The 17,012-nt window shown below is 40.6% G+C and overlaps 1 protein-coding gene across 1 annotated transcript in view; it reads left to right on the forward strand.

Annotated features, from left to right (window-relative positions):
* Positions 1–1,643: 1,643 nt before the first annotated feature.
* Ush2a (usherin) overlaps positions 1,644–17,012 on the forward strand; it is a 680,823-nt gene continuing 665,454 nt past the window's right edge. The window contains exons 1-2 of the mRNA XM_085835345.1: positions 1,644–2,119; positions 5,672–5,837. Of these exons, the coding sequence (XP_085691471.1) occupies positions 1,644–2,119; positions 5,672–5,837 (642 nt within the window). The remainder of the gene's footprint in view (positions 2,120–5,671; positions 5,838–17,012) is intronic.

Raw genomic sequence — 17,012 nt, forward strand, 5'->3', positions numbered from 1 at the left:
CCAGACCATCTTACACTTTTTTAAAAGATGAGACTGACAGGTTACAAAGGCTGTTGAAATCTTAGACTATTTTAATGTAGGATGGCATAATCCAGAGGACAGAAATGACAACTTTGGATGTATGTGCATACAGACACCACACATGAGCTGGCAGTCAGGTGACTACAATTTGGCGGCCCCATTAGTCCCTGGTTCCTTCTCTGGCTGGTTTAGAGTCTGTTTTCCAAGCCCAGTGTTTAGAAGTCCACGGTGTATCTTGCCTTAAGTAAGCAAGCACAGTTAGAGCAGGATGTCCTGAGGTGGACAAAGCCAAAGAGAAAATTCCATCAATTGGCCAGCCTCATGCTGGCTCCTTCCTCCCAAAGAGGGAGCATGCAGAACTGCAGAACGACCCATACAGTTGCTGTCTTATAGAATCAGGCCTTTGTGATTAAAGCATCGCATGGAGTAAGATTCATAAAAGCGGGGAAGGGGAGGGGCCTGGCAGGGTATTACAGGATAAGGTGTACTGCTACTTTAAAAATTAAGCATGCATGCCCCACCTGACTCCCTCCCACTGTACCAGCTTGAAAGCCTTGAAAGCCAGGACACCTCAGTTGCTGAGGGGCCACTGAACAGCCTACACTGAGCTACAGGTAACCCTTTTGAGCTGTGGGGAAGAGTAGCCTGAGTGACAAGTCTCACTCAGGGCCTTCATGCTGCCGGGGTCTATTTCCTAGACGTAATGGGGAGGGGGTGACAGCAGGGTTGCCAGGCAACGTGGGACAGAGGTCCTGTCCAGGAGCTATTTCTCACACTGAGGGGGGCTGGTTGAAATGCAATAAAGAAATAGTAACTCAGCTTATTTATCAATACAATTACTTACACGGCATTAGGAATCCATATTTAACCTCCAAATACGGAGTCATATGCGGAAACATTAACACAAATGCTTGATAAATATTAAGGCACAGGGCAAGCAGATGGTATTGAGTTTCTAATCAGCTTTGCTGTGAGCTTAAAGTAGCTGTGCAGGCTGGGATGAGGGGAAAGGCCCAGAGTGCTTAGCTTGCTGCACTTTGGGTAAATGCAAGTTAGCTCTGGTCACAACATATGGTGTTCGTGAAAAGGAGCTAAAGGATGCTTTACTGCATTAATTAGAGTGGGTGGTGCCAATTCTCTGGGGTCGAGTAACACCTCACAGTAGCTGTAAGCCTCTACAACACACAATCATCCATAAATACACAAACTGATTGTCCTATAGGTCGATGAGTGTGATTTGTCCAGTAATGTTCAGATCTTTGTCATATATATATATATATATATATATATATATATAGGTTTTTTTTTTTTGACTCTAAGTTGTGTGGTTCAGAATGGACTTTGAGAAGTTCTCCATTGTTTTGTAGGAGGCATCAGATCTTCACGCTTAGAATAAACTCTCGATTTCTTGTGTGTTGTTCACCAGGCACTGGCTTCGACTCATGTTTCTGTCCTCTCTCAGGACACCCTTGCTCTGCCTTCCCTGTGACAGTGTGTCTACAGTCTCCCCAAGATGAAACATCTCAGTGCTCCAGTGCCTTTCCAGGATTTCTGGTGAACAGTGCAGCCCTGGATCTTAATTTAGGAATGCTTCACTGGGTGAAGAATCCTTTTTTGTAATCATGCATTACCTGGCTCTCTCACCGGGCTTCCTGTGTTACACCATTAAAACATTGATCCTTGCCTATTTGGCTTCCGTATTGTTGTTGGCTGCCTCGCAGGGCATTTTCCCAAGGCTGGAGAACGTGGGTGCTTTCAGGAAGGTATCCACTATGCCAACCCATGCCACGTGTGGATTCCCAGGCCCCAGCACTTTTTGTCGTAGCCCGGTGGCGGCTGAGCATGTGCATCTGTGTAGGGAGAGGCTGTGTATCCAGGACTGCCCCTACCGCTCTGCCTCTCCTCCCTATACTGCCCTCCTAGAAGGCCTCCGGAGCTGCATCCCTGCAGACCACGGGGATCTCCACCCTTACTCCAGAAGCAACGCCATGAGCTTCATGTTCGGAAGTCACCAGAACTGCCCGTCTCTACGGGCTCCGAGGCTGGCAGCAGAATTTACCTTAGCTGTGTGGTTGAAGCTTGAGCAAGGAGGCGCTATGTGAGTAACACCAGCTGTTTCTAGTTTTCATTTGACCTAGAACCCCCGTGAAATGGGAAGTTGTAGAAACTATTGCAAGCTGAGGTCTCACCTAGAAATTAAGGTAACAGTACAGCTGTGCCCCTGTGGAGGCTACAGTTGAAGACCAGCTGCTGTGTTAGTCTTCCCTTTTCTGGCTCTACAATGTGAGTATTGTTTCCTGAAATGTTTTCAATCTGTTGAAAATGAAAATGGAAAGCAAAAATATTGAAATAGTTGCATCAAGGGGGGCAATATATCTGAACATACATCAAGTACATATGCAACATATATTATTTAGTATAACACACAATAGAATTATATATTGATAAATATCGATTATACCAGACTCATATATTATTTATTCTTTTTATTTCTCATAGACTAGCTGAACTTTTGGTCCTAGCCTTTGGAGTCTAGGCAAGTTGAGAGTACATTTGTAGCATAGGTGGCAATAATAAAAACAATTGTTTTGTTCCAAGTCTTGCTTAAGGTTGCTCTATACAAAATGTCCCTACTAGAAAATAAAAACTTTGACTAGGCAGGTAGCTTTCTGAAGGAGTAGGGCTGTTTTACTTACCTTTCTTTTCTCAATAAACATTTCACGTGACAAATCGAGGATATTCAACAATAGAGTTGAACATGCGGAAAGCACCCACCCTCCTCACAGTACAGTCTTTGACCTACGTGGTGTCCCCATCTTCAGAGGTTCTTAAGAGCTCCCCAGCTCTTGAGTCTGTTAAGGATGCCCTCAACGTGAATGGGAGTGAAGCTTCCAAGTGACCAACTTTGGTTGGTGCAGTCTCGAACTCTTCCTGCTGTCACCTCTTCTCTCAGTGACAGTTGACTACCATGCCCTAAGTAATACAAGGCCTGTTTAGAAACATCAGCAACATTTTGACTCATCTTTATTTAATTTACTGTTTACATCTTGCTGTGGATGTGTTTACATGTGTGCATGTAAGTGCAGTGCTTGTAGAAACCAGAGAGGGCTTTGAGGACCGTGGAGCTGACTCTGTGGGTGCTTACAAGACACCGATGTGGGCTCCTGGGCTCTGGGAGCTGCACTCAGGTCCTTTGTATGAGCATCAATCGCTCTTAGCCTTTGAGTATCTCTCTGGCTCCCACTGATCTTTTATTTGTTTAATATTTGCTTTTGCCATTTTCTTCCATGCATGATGTGTGTTCTAGAACGTGTGTTCACCCCATCTTTTGTCTCCTAGTAGTGTTGGGCACCTGCCCTTGGGACGTTTGCTTTGTGGGACTGTGTTGAGGGAACCTATGAAACAAGGAAGTCTTGCCTTCTCATGAGTGAGTGTGACTTAGCATCTTAGGTACTTACATTTCATCTGCCAAGGGAAGGTTCATCCTACATTTTACTTTTGTTTGAAGTTTAGAGTGAAAATAATTGCATTCTATTATCCCTGTTTCAATTGAGTCCCCTCCCCACCAAAAAAGAGACTTCTATGTTTTACTGCTGGAAATGTCAGGAAATTGAAGCTACTTGTCATGCCACCAGCATCTGGACTCTTAAAACACCTTTTCTAGTGTGCAGAGACGTCTCTGTATCAAACACCCCTTCTGCTAGCTTCCTTTCCTAATGATAAGATACTGGGCATTCCTAGAGGTGCTGGCATGAGGTTTATAGTTTTGGGGGATCTGTTGCTTGTATCAAGGTCATTTCATTCTTGATGCTAAAGCACCTATGGGAATTGGGGGAGTTTGGGGGTGTTTGCTCCAGATAAGTAAAACAAACAAAACATGGATTATCCAATTACTGTGTATTCAGGAGCAGAATAAATCCAGTTCCTAAATATTTTACTACCTGCCTCCGTCTCACATTTATTATCTACCAAAGCTAGAGTGTTTACAAGCAAACAAAATAGCAAGGGAGATAATCAATAACATATTAAGAAAAGCATTTTCAGCAAGCTTGGGGAAATAAGTCTGCGTTTGGTAAATACATTCCTATGTAATGATGGAATTCTCACTTGTAGATTTTATACTCAAGACAAATGAACAAAGAAAAACTCTCAAAGTCCCAGAGAAATAGGATAATGGCAGATTTTTTTTTCATGTCGGTAAATCACAAATATTCAATTACTAAAGCGTTAAAAATAGCCTGCAGTAGAATGTATGTATGTATGTATGTATTTTTAAAGGTTTTATCTAAAATTATTTGCCAACATTAAGAATGCCTTATTTTGTATTTTACCAAATGCAGGCAAAAAGAACAGTACGTTAGTGTCAATAAGGGAGAGACTGGTACTCTGCATTCTTAGTCTGTTTTCCAACTTGGGATAAACATATATGAAAGGGAAAGGTTTTTAAATGCTCCCAGTGAGGATAATTTTGAAACTTCTTTTGCATCCATTCTTGGGTGGTCCAACAGGACCTTTGACTCATGAATTCTCATGACTGATTTTGATTACTTTTGGGGAGGAAGTCTGTACTATCTCATATATACTTCAGGTCCCCAGAATCTGGGTGCTCTGATGGGAGGAGTCTCATTCCTACCTAGAGGGCAAAGCATGTTTAGTGAACAGGAAGGAGGACTGTTTAGACATCTTTGACCTGAGAAGAGAGTTTTGTGATCTGTGATGCATGCAGAGGTGCCTGGCCTGAGTAGATGGCAGTCAGGTATGGGAGGAGTGCTGGGTTCTGAAAGGCACCCCAGACAACCCATAGAGGAGTGACCTTTGAAAAGAATCCCAACCTGGAATGGTGGTGTTCACTCATCCTCTCAGCACTCAGGAGGCTGGGCCAGAGAGCCTGCAAGATCAAATCCATTAGGGGCTGTGATCAAAACCCAGTCTCTACAGTAGCGTAAGTGTAACTCAAGACCTAGAGCCTTCCCAAAAGTTGTTTTATGTCATCAAAATCCTACTCAATCTTACTCTTGGAGAGAAAGCTTCAGTCCAGAATTACTACACCATGTCAATGTCTCAGCTGGACTGCGGTCACGGAAGACATAGGTGGCCATCTTGCAGACACTGCTCCTGGCTTCTGGCCAGTGCATGATAAAGACGAAGAGACAGTGGTTGTTCAGTCTTCATTTCATTCTGGGAATCAAATAGAGCAATTCTGACTTCAGGGCTAATAACTCAGAGCATTCCATGGACTCCAAATTCATTTGACATTAAAAGAAGAAAGATTTGCCCTGGTGATTCAATACCCATGTGGGAATCTGGTGTGTCCTACCACTTCCTATAAAAGGAATAGCAGGGAACTAATGGGCCAGTAGCCTAAATGTTAGTTTTCCAGTAGGATGCTACTACTTTACTTTCTGTCATGAATCTTTAATGAAGGGTGTTGAGGCTCTGAGGAAAATATTGTAAATAAGAATTCCATTTTTTTTCTGAAGTAAAATGACTTCTGTTGGAATAAGGTTTTCTGGGAGTGTAATGAGATTCAGGTACTTACTCATAGCACACCACTTTGGGTGGGGCTGGGGTCACTTTAACAGGACAATGCCTCAGCTTGCCGTTTTGCTTGGACGCTGACCTTTCCTGTCTTTTCTGGTTGCTTCCTTAGGTGTGTGATAGAAAAGACAGTGGACGGGCAGATTGTGTTCAAAGTTACAATATCTGAGAAAGAGACCATGTTTTATTATCACACAGTAAATGGTTTGCAGCCTCCAATAAAAGTAATGACACCAGGGAGAATTCTTATGAAGAAATGGATTCATCTCACTGTGCAGGTGAGTAAAATAAAAAATATTTAACATTTGGTTAAACACGGAGATCTGTCTTCCTGTCTTTTCCTTTAAATGGCACCTACCCAGAAAAGCTAAAGCTGTATCTAAATCCTGGGTCTATGTAGATGACAGTGAAGGAGGACAGACATTTCAGTGACCTCATGGTGTATCTGATGATGTGTTAGCAGTTTCTCCCCCCCAAACCCCTTAAGCTGCTGTAAAACTCTCAGCCCCAGAGCTGAACAGTAATGATGGCTTGAGCACTAATCACAGGTCCAGAGAATTTCTGTTTTATTTGGTCCCTGCATTTTATGTTTAGATGTTAAGCCCTTTAGAGTCCAACACTGATCTCACAAGTTGTGGCAGGCTTTAAATCCTTGCTCGGTTCCTACAGCTGTCTTTCTCAGATAGTGTCTGTTGATGAGAATGGAACTTGGCTGTTGCATTAAATCGGTGACCTTAGAACTAGTGAACTTTGCACTCGAGGCACTCAGAAGGTGTTATATGATCATTGTCGTTGTCACCCACCATTTGGGAGAAACTTCCAGGCCGTCAGATGCTGAGATTGCTGTGAAATTTCTGGCATTTGCAATGTCTAGAATAGAGACAGACTTGCCTTTTCTTTCTTCAGGGCTTCCCGTGTCTCAGTACTGCCAAACCCACTCTTGATTTTCAAACCAGAGGGAGAGCATGCTCCATTTCCCAGGACTTGCTCCCATATGAGCACTCACCCAGAGACCAGCAAAATTCCTCCCCGCATTTTATGGAAATGACCTTTGACTTCAAATACACATGCATGCACGTGCATATACATACATATAGATGTGAATATACTTTTACACATATATATTTATGTATGTCTATATATGAAGAAAGCAAGCATATACTGTGTATCCATATCTATCTATCTATCTATCTATCTATCTATCTATCTATCTATCTATCTATTTACATGTTTTCTGATTATAACTATGGAAAATATAATATTTTTGCATACCAGTGCAGTATCAACCTCTAAAGGAAAATACACACACACACATCCACAATTGGTGAATTGGTTTTAGGAGGGTATTCAGAAAGTTTTCATACCTACTCTATGTTTTTGGCTAGAAATTGAGCTTAGTTCATATGGGTGATGAGGATCAGGGTTCTCTTGTGTTTCTGTGCCACTGATATAGGTGCAGAGAGTGGATCCCACCTAACATCGGCTCTGTAGTGACAGCTGGACTCCATTCTGGCAATCCTCAGTTGCTAATGGCTTAGTAATTAACAGATAGGGAACCACTTGTCTTATTTCTAGAAGATGCCCATTGTAACGATGGATTGGTGCCACCAAATTAGGCCCTAATTTTTAAAATGAGGACATAGGAAATTTTATATCAAGGGACTTTGCAGACAGTGCCAAAACATCAGTCTGTTTCTGGCAAATTTTGGTGTCTGCAACAATGAAGCCGATCTTTCTAGTTGCCTTTGTCTTGGCTGACATGTGGAAGTGGGCAGAGTTTTAGCAGACAGTAGTTCTTGAATACTTTAAGAGGCAAGTTCCAAATGCAAGGAGGTAGCTGTGTCTGAATGACTGTCACCGGAGCCCAGACATACGGGGGCGCCACTGGAGTCTCACCATCATGTTTATGCATGTAGGTGAAGTCACCTGTCTCCCAGTTTAGGTAACATTTTGATTTTAATTCTTCCCCTCTTTAAAGAGTAGCATACTGATGGCTTAAGATTATTTATTTATTTATATTTCATGGGTATGAATTGTTTGCCTGCATTTAGTTAAATGCACTTCTATGTGTATAATGCCAAAGGAGGCCAGACGTGGGTATCAGATTTCCTAGAACTGGAGTTGCTGGGATTAGGGACTACCATGTGGGTGCTGAGAACTGAACCTCAGCCCTTGGAAGAGCATCAAGTTGTCTTAACTGCTGGGCTGTAACTCCACTTTCAGACCTGATGACTTAGTGAAACTGCGTATAGTTTAAACTGTTTGTCTACCGAGGGACAGATTAGTCATTATGATTTATACATGTTTTTTCTTTTTTCTTTGTTTTAAATTTTTAATTGAGTTTTTGAGGCAGGGTCTTGACTGGCAGCACAGACATTAAGCTGTTGCCTAGACTGGCTGCAAATTGCCCAGCTCCCTGCTTCTGTTTCCTAAGTGCTGAGATTACAAGCGTGCGCCACTGTGCCTGGCTATTAAGTTTTTAGAATAAACTCACTGGACTCTAATTAAGTCACAAATGAAAACATCACACAGCCTGATTAATGACGCTGATTAAGCCCTTGCCCATTCCCAAATCCATACATGTCACTGAACCTCTCGCTGTCGGAATGGCCATTCTGAAGCACTAGGCTTCTCTTAGGGTCTTAGATGTTCACTGTCAATTATATTTTTATTCACTTATTGGCAACAAAAACAGAAAGCATAATTAGATTTATATCCTCTTTCATGACTGTTGTGCCTGTTTGTTACAATGTATAAGCTATACAAAACACTGGACAGAATTGTAACATTCTAACACTTCCATGTGTGCATGCAACATGCTCTGATCATCTTTTCCCTTTTAACGTTTGGTCTTGTATGTGTATACAAGTGTGTATATGTGTGTGTGTGTGGGGGGGAGGGCAGGTATCCGTGAGAGCCAAAGAAAGGGATCACATATCCTGTTCCATCACGCTCTCCATCTTGTTCCCTTGAGACAAGATCTCTCACTGAGCTGGGAGTTTGGCTATTGGCTAGCATGCTTGAGTTAGTAAATCTCATATCTCCATTCCTGACAGCACGCACACTAGGCCAGGTGCACAAAACCATGTCTAACTTTTTGTAGGAGCTGGGGTTAGAATGCAGACCCTCACTTTTGCACAGCAATCTTGCTTTTTTACCCAAGGAGCCAGCTTCCCAAGGGTCTCCATTTTTCTCCTGATGCTTCTAACAGCGTGTCTATTAGTTTGTTTGTTTCATATTCTACATATGACAGTATAATGTCTGTCTTTCTAGTCACTTTTTGAAAATGATGCAATTATATCATAATCTCAAAAATTACAAAAATTAGAGATGACAACCAAGTACCCACTATAAGAGAATAAAAGCATAAAATAAAAAGAAAATCTCTCTCAAACACAAAACCAACCAACAACAAATTAGTATATATACACATACTCTCGCATCCAATCGACAACAAAATTATATGTGCACACATCTGTCAAAATAAATCAAAGGGACTAAATACTATTGCAGGCATGGTTGTTAATACTAAAGTAGATATTCACTTCTCCTACCCTGAGCTTAGCTGTCTTCTCAGGCTAAACACTCCTTGAAGAGAACAAAGCCTGAGAGATGTTCAGCCTTTCTCTTGTATGTGATGCTGCGCAGTGAGTCCGTGGGAATGGCTTGCAGTAAGACCTGACTGGAATACCTTTCTTTCCCTTCTCAGTAGCGTAAGAAACCAAACATATCTTGGGATGCAGCTTACTTGGGACAGATTGATAATTTCCCCCAAGTTCCCAGGACGAGCCTGCATGGGACTCTTTCTTTCCTCTGAATCCCAGGTTCCTGGAGAAAGCCCACACAAAGTGGCAGAATAGCCAACCCACCGAACAGAAAGCGCTTCCGGACTTCCTGCCACCCATAACTGTTCTTTTTGTTTTGTGGCCTTGTCTTTGTATGCATTTGTGTAGTCATGCCTAATCCCTAGCCCTATTTAGCGGGCCCCTGAGGTACCAACCATTTCAAATCTTACCTGATATGTTCTTCAATGAGCTCGCTTCAGCGATGTTTCCCTGGGGCTCCACTGGGCCACTCGGTAGATGTTGGATAGCACAGCACAGTGCTACTTTCTATGAGCTTCAAAGAAATGTGACTGTGAACTTCTCTCTCAAAGCACCACGGGTGGTGAGACCTTCTCAAGACGGTGCCCCATGGCAGCAGCATGTGTGCATGTGTGTATTTTCAGACACATGGGCGTGCCTTAGTCACTAGTTCACCCTGAAGCTGCTGGGTCGTGGGAGTTCAGATAACCTGAATTCCACATGTCTCCATCGTGAGGTTTACTTCCTGTCTCCCCAGAGCCTCTACCTTCTAATGCTTCTCCTTGATGCTGAACCACCGTGGGTTCAGCGCTCGCTCAGGATTTCCTTCCCTCTGTCCCCGTGACTTGTGTTCCGCGGGTTCATTTAGTGTCTGCTTCTCATGGACAAAATGAGAATATTGAGCAATGGAGATGGCACTTGTCACCAAATATGATACCATTAGTTCAGTGCCCAGGGGTCTGCAGAGGGAAGGGAGAGAAGCCCGTCCTGAGAGTTTTCCTCTGAACACGTGCAACCTGCCTTCCGGTCATCAAATGCAAACCATGGGATGAGAGTTATCCTGTGAACACGTGCAACCTGCCTTCCGGTCATCAAATGCAAACCATGGGACACACGTGCACACATACAATGAATAAATTCATGATGTAAAAAGCAATTTAAGAACTCAGAATGTTAATGTCCCCAGAAAAAAAATTTAAATGCTTTTAAATGATTAAATCCCTGGGCAATAAAGATACCAGGAAGGGCCAGCAATAGGAAACAGAGGAGACCTAATATCTTAAATACACACTGTCCTAGTGATGGCGTCTAGTGATGGCTTCATCAGCATTTGTGTGAAAACCAGCATTTTGAGATTAAAAACTGTCAGAAAATGGGAAGTTTGTAAATTAATATTCATGCAGGGACTTCAATCTTAAATGGTTGATGATTTAAAATTTGTTTTGGGGTTTAATATACTGGCCATTTCAGATTATGTAATAAAGAAATTTTATTAAACCATACTTTTTATATTGAAACTCAGAACATCAGGTCATGATTTCATTAAGCAAAATAGGGATAATCTTTGTAGATCCTTAAGGGCTCAATACTAATATTGGATTCATATATATTGTCATTACTATAAGAGGTATAATTTTGGAATATATAGAGGAATTTTATTGAGTATTTTGTTGTGGATTGGCAGACAATACTACTTGGAAGCATTTAGCTGCATGCTACCCCAATCTTTTTTGCTGCATTTAGCCCCAACTGTCCTGTGCAAACTGTCTTTGCCACGTAAGTGACTCACACACTTCATGGACCCTAAAGCTCCAAGGGGTCACCAGTCGAGTCTCTCTGGAAACCATGCTGACTTGGAGTAGGCAGCTGACTGGGTGTCAGGGGACTGAAGCCTAAGGGACTGTTTTAGCTATGGGGCTGTTCACATGGTCTACGGCATCACAGAGGCTTCTGGGTACACAGACCAACTGAGTCCCAGAGGAGCCTAGCCATGACAGTATGAAGAGGGGCATCTTGATATGGTGTGGAAAGAAGGGATTGGTAAATAAGATTGAGCAGCTAGGAAGAGGTGGAGAGGGATTTTAGGGCCCCAGTTTGTTTGTGAAGTATGTTGTTTTGATTTATGTCTTCAGTTTGAAAAGGGAAAACTATTGAGAGCTCTGGGGATAGATATGCAGTTTAAGAAACAGTTTGTTAGACTAGATAAATGAGTATTCCAGCCTTGGAGTACTTATACATATGCACAATTAATAAAGCTATTTAAATGCCCCTGGTGATGGGGCCAGGGCATGGAACAGGGATGCCATGGAAGCGCCCTCAGATGAGAAGCTGTCTAGCAATGTTCACAGCAGTTCTACCTTGACCCTCACCCCCAGTCAAGGTCTCCCAACCATACTGATCCTTTGATGATTCTTATTGATTCTGCTCATAACTTCATGTGTCTAGTCATGCATGTAAGCACGTGTGGGTGTTAAACGTCATCTCTTCAGGCAGAGACATCTCTAGCCATTTGGCCAGCACCTAAGTGAGTTGAATTTTGGGGGTTATTCAGAGCAAAGTTAGAACAAAGAACTTAGAAAGCTTCTTTGGAACAAGGAGTTCATGGTGAGAATGATGCTCTGCGGTGTGGTTTGTGTACAGAACATTAACCGTCTTCCATGATCTCATCGCAAATGCTGACTAATGGTACCGCATTGACTCAGATGATTTTCACTGTAGAGTTCAGAAAACATGGGGCCCTCAAGAGTTAACACAGCCTGCCCATATACAGTATTAAATTCATTTGGCTTCAAAATAAAATGTATAGATTTCCATAAGGGCTGTAAATATGGGTTCATGGTTAAGACAGTGTCTTGTTCTTACAGAGGGCCAGCATTTGATAGCCAGAACTCACAATGGGCAGCACACAACCGTATGTAACTTCTCTAGCTCAGGTGATCCTGTGTCTTCTGTGATCTCAGAGGACACCCATGCTGACACACAAGCATGCACATAAGTTAAAATGAAATATTTTAATAGTGCAATTGCCATAAAACAAAGTCATTTTAAAAATCTAAAGGGTTGTTTTCAAAATTCTGTGACCAACAAGAGCAAAATGCCACAGGAACTGAAGACTCGATTGTAACAGAAACATAATTTTGATATGTTTGTAGATATTCTTACACATTTACTATATATATATATATATATATATATATATATATATATATATATATATATATATATTTGTTGTTTTACATATTTATACATCCTTAGAAAGTGTCTATACAGTTTAAAGCTGTATCTCTCATTTCTGTAAGTGACTTAAATGTACAACAGGATTATTTTTATGTAAAGTACCACTTACCAGTTCTAGCACAAGTCAGTGTGGAAGAGATGGCTCAGTGTATAACAGTATTTACCACCAAGCCTAGCAGCCCCAGAACCCACATGATGGAAGGAGAGAACTGACCCATGTAAGCTGTCATCTAACACTAGTCTTGCCTTGGGATATATATGTGCATGCAATAATGTGTATGCATACACACACACACACACACACACACACACACACACCAATATTTCCAAAGGAAAGAGAAGTAATAGAAGGCTTACTGAGCTACCTTCTCCCATAAGCCTTACTTGATTATATCTACTCAGCCATTGCATGGTTCAGCTTTATAATGGCTTGATATAGTTTTGGTTGAAACTATATAGCACATTTTAAGTTTTGATCTTTCCTGGGATAGCTATATACGATACCTATTTTGTTGGGATGCTGGGCAGTTATAGTGAGCTGCAGCTTCCAGTTATCCATAGGATTCTAAGAGTAACCTGTCCATATTCTCCAGTGACCGGAAGACAAAGATATTCAGAATGCATCCTCACCTCCACTCACACTCTTTCCACCTGGATCCTGGATTGCTGACTCTATTGTAATTATAACATCTGCATTTTCAGAGTTTGTATGCATGCAATAGGATACATCCAACCAAGCTGTTACATAGAGAATAAACATTCCACATACACAACATACAGTGTCAATGCCCTTTAGGGCAGGGAATGTGTTGTATCTGGGAGATGCAGAGGCCAGTGGCTTGAGCAGAGCAGGCAGAGCATAAAGCATGGTGTGAAATGAAGAACAGTAGATCAATGAGGCTGCACATTAAACAACATTGAGTGGGCTGCAGTTTCTTCAGCAAGAGTCTGCAGATACGATGGGAAGTGATGGGGTGACAGGGTGAAGAGAGACATACATCCCATGGGTAGGTTACATTTTGCTCAGCACTACTAGACTATAGAGAGGAAGAGCCATTGATCCTGAAGACAAGAGTGAAGGTAGGCCACTGTAGCCCAGCTGAGACAGTGCTAGCTGAGTGAAAGAGTCAATGGTTCATATGCTGAGAACAATTTAGGTATGAAAATTAGAACCTTCGTTGATAGAAGGAATGTAGAGTTGACTGATTCTGATATTCTGGTGTGTGAAGTTTCATGAAGTCTAATTTATCCAAATAGAAACCCCCAAAATAATCATGTTTGTTATTCATAGCACAAGCTGGGCCCCATGTCTCAACCATAATCTCCCCCTTTGGAAGACATTAGCATTGATAAGAAACTAACATTCCCCATGCTCATGGGCTGTTATGTCCTCACTGGCCTAAAATGAGGCCTGGGTGTGATTTCCACCTTGAAGATCTTACAAGAGTGTAAGAAAATACAGAGAGCAGAACCCAAATGTAGGGGAACTACCAACTTTAAGTCAGGAATATTGGGAAAAGTACTTGAAGAAAGAGTCACATTAGTGAATTCTCAAAGATACAAGGCTTTCGGTTGGTATGGAAGATGGAAACCAGCAAATTCTATCCAGAAGAAGCAGGGGAGTGAAACATGAAAACTCAAACTGGTGATAGGTATCAGTGAGAGATACTGAGTTGTTTAGAAGTTTATCATTGTGTCAAGCAAAAATAGCTAAGGACAATTAGCTCAGACACTTAAAGCATTAAAGAAAATTTTGGTGGGGGAGAATATTTCTTTTGATGCATAATTTATGTTTTTATTAATGGATTTTAAACATGTTTAGTAATTTTTATCATACTGCATTGCCATTATTAAAATTATAAATACTTAGACTATATGATATACACACACAAAATAGTCTTGTTTAGCTCATGTGCATAGCAGAACAGCACAAGACCCACTGTAGTGTTTACCTTGATAAGTTTGAATGTCATCAAGATAATATTTTACAGCAAAGACATGAGACCAATGAGATAATTTCTACTGGGACACTTCTAATCAAGACATACAGAAAGCCATGAATAAATTAACATTTAAACCTAGAAACTGATATTTGAAGATGAACTTACCTCTTTATTTCTGTATGAGAATGGCTAGCCCTTAGCAACAGCTATAAAATATATAATATATATATATAAAAGAAATACATACAAATATTGTGCTCTATGTTGATTCTGTATGGCACTAAAATTGAAATTTGCAATAAAAAAGTGTTTTTCTGTGTCTACTTAGTTTTGTTTTTATTAAACAATGTCTAGTCTTGAAAATGCCATCATGGTGATTCTGTCAAATTTATAATGGTTCACATCCGATGATGGTGCTGCTTAAACCCGTTCACCGAATGGAATTGCTGTTCTGAGCATCTTCCCCTAAAAGCCAAGCATAATAAGACTTGGGTGATTTTCGCTCTTTTGTGGGTAGTTGTTTTTGTGCCCAAAGGGCTAAGCAGTGCCATCGGTTGTACATCACTAGACAGAGCAGTGTGCACACACCCCCAGGGCGGAGCTGGGCTCATGGTATGCAGCATTTCACAAAGGAATAGAAACTATGGCTGTTCTTAAACACAGACTTGAATAGTTTTATTTCCCCATCTATTTTCTTTGGTATTTCTCTCTTAAATACAATATTCTAAATTATTCAAGGTTTCTATATGGGTTGTATCCAAGGCTAAGGAAAAAATAGATTTAAAAGACATGTTTCCAAGAATGGAAAAGTTTTAATAGGTCAACCTACTTTCAAGTGATCTATTTATAAATTAATAAGTGTTTATGATGGGTATAGAATGTTCATCCAAACTATATGTTTGAAAAGTAGAAAAATAAATAGATGTGTTTTGTTTGTGCCTAGGATTCAATGACTTTTGTTATGGGGGTTGGAGAAGAGTAGAAAGGGGCAGAAACCAAGGAACTTAGGGCTCAAGAGCAAAACATAGGGCCATGAAGAGAAGCCCAGGATCAATTTCTCATGCCAATGCAAGCATGAGGGAAGGAGCCACGAGAGGGTTGATTATGTGTGTATGCTACGTAATTTACAGTTGATTTCTGGGAAAGAAATCCCTGGTGTTGTTCTAGTTATTTGGCAAGAGTGTTCCATACAAATAATTTAAATGAGACAGAGTAAAGGAAGGTTGAAGGGATGAGCTACAAGTGAGGTGAATTCTGTGACCTCACACCAGTGGACAAATACTGACTCAACTGAATAAATTCCTTCCAAGACTCCCCAGGATCACACACAGAACACATCAAAGCATGTGGGAGATAGCCTTTCATCAATATTGAAGCAACACGTGTTGTGAAAATATCTGAAAACCTGGGGACTCGCAGGTTATGAAATGTAGATATTGAATAGATACTCCTCTGTGTTTTTGTTGATTGATAATTTAATCACATGTATTTATGGGATACATCATGATAATTTGCTACATGTGTGCACTGGGTGAAGATTGAATTGTGCTAATTAGCATCTCAGGCTGTTAATAATTTAATTAACATAATTCTATGTATTTATGAATTGGAATGTGATGTTTCAATGAATGCATACAATATATGTAGCTCAAATTGGGATGTAACATTTACATCTCCTCATGTTTACTATGTATTTAGATTTGAGCCCCTTTCCTCATTACACAACACTTGATAGGTTATTGTGGAATTTAGTCACCCCACTGTGCTGTAGAATACTAGAAAACGGTAATTCTACCTACTTGCAGTTTGATCTCTTAGGCCTTCCTTCCTCCACCCCTCTGCCACTTGTAATACTCATGACTACTGTTTCATATTCATATCTCAATTCTGAGTGTAGTGTTCTTGTATCTGATTTGTTTCATTTAGCCTGATGTCTTACAATTCAATTAATTTTACTACAAGGATAGCATTTTTTTCATGTATTAGAAGAATTTCAATGAACATTAAATGCCACATTTATAATCAGTCCATATCTTTATGGGTGTCTAAGTTGACTGTGTATAACATACCCAGAAGTGAGATGGCTTGAACTTCCAATAATTCTATTTTGATGTGTGTGTGTGTGTGTGTGTGTGTATGTATGTAATCTCTCTTATATTCTCCATAATGGCTTTACTAATATATATTCCTACCAAAAATTTAAAGTTTTTTCTCACATTCTTCTCAATATTTTCTAGTTATTTTAAAATATATCATAAACTAATGTTAATTATAGTAATCATGTTATGCTAGATAGAAAAAAATTCCTCCCTATTTGACTATATTTTGGTCAAATTATCCATTTGCTTGTTTCTCCTCCTCCTCCTCCCAACTCATCCAGTATCAAGTAATTTCTACCCTATTTTTAACATTTCATACATCAGATGAGATTAGGCATGTTCAAGGTCGTGATGGCCATAGGCCTATCTCTATATTATGAGACCAGTGTTGCTGTCTATTATGGATAGTTGAGAGTGTATGGTATTTTTCTTTCCATTAGCTTATTTTATCTAGCATAATATCATCCATTTACATCCACACTTTGCAAATCAGTTTAAAGTTTGTTCCACTGAGTAACATGCAACCAACCATGTGGACATCTTCCCCGTTTATTTAGAAACAGGCTGGGTGGTTCCCATTCTTGACCATT

This window comes from Mus caroli, unplaced genomic scaffold, assembly GCF_978045245.1.
Source record: "Mus caroli unplaced genomic scaffold, Mus_caroli_1 scaffold_1, whole genome shotgun sequence".
Lineage (NCBI taxonomy): Eukaryota > Metazoa > Chordata > Mammalia > Rodentia > Muridae > Mus > Mus caroli.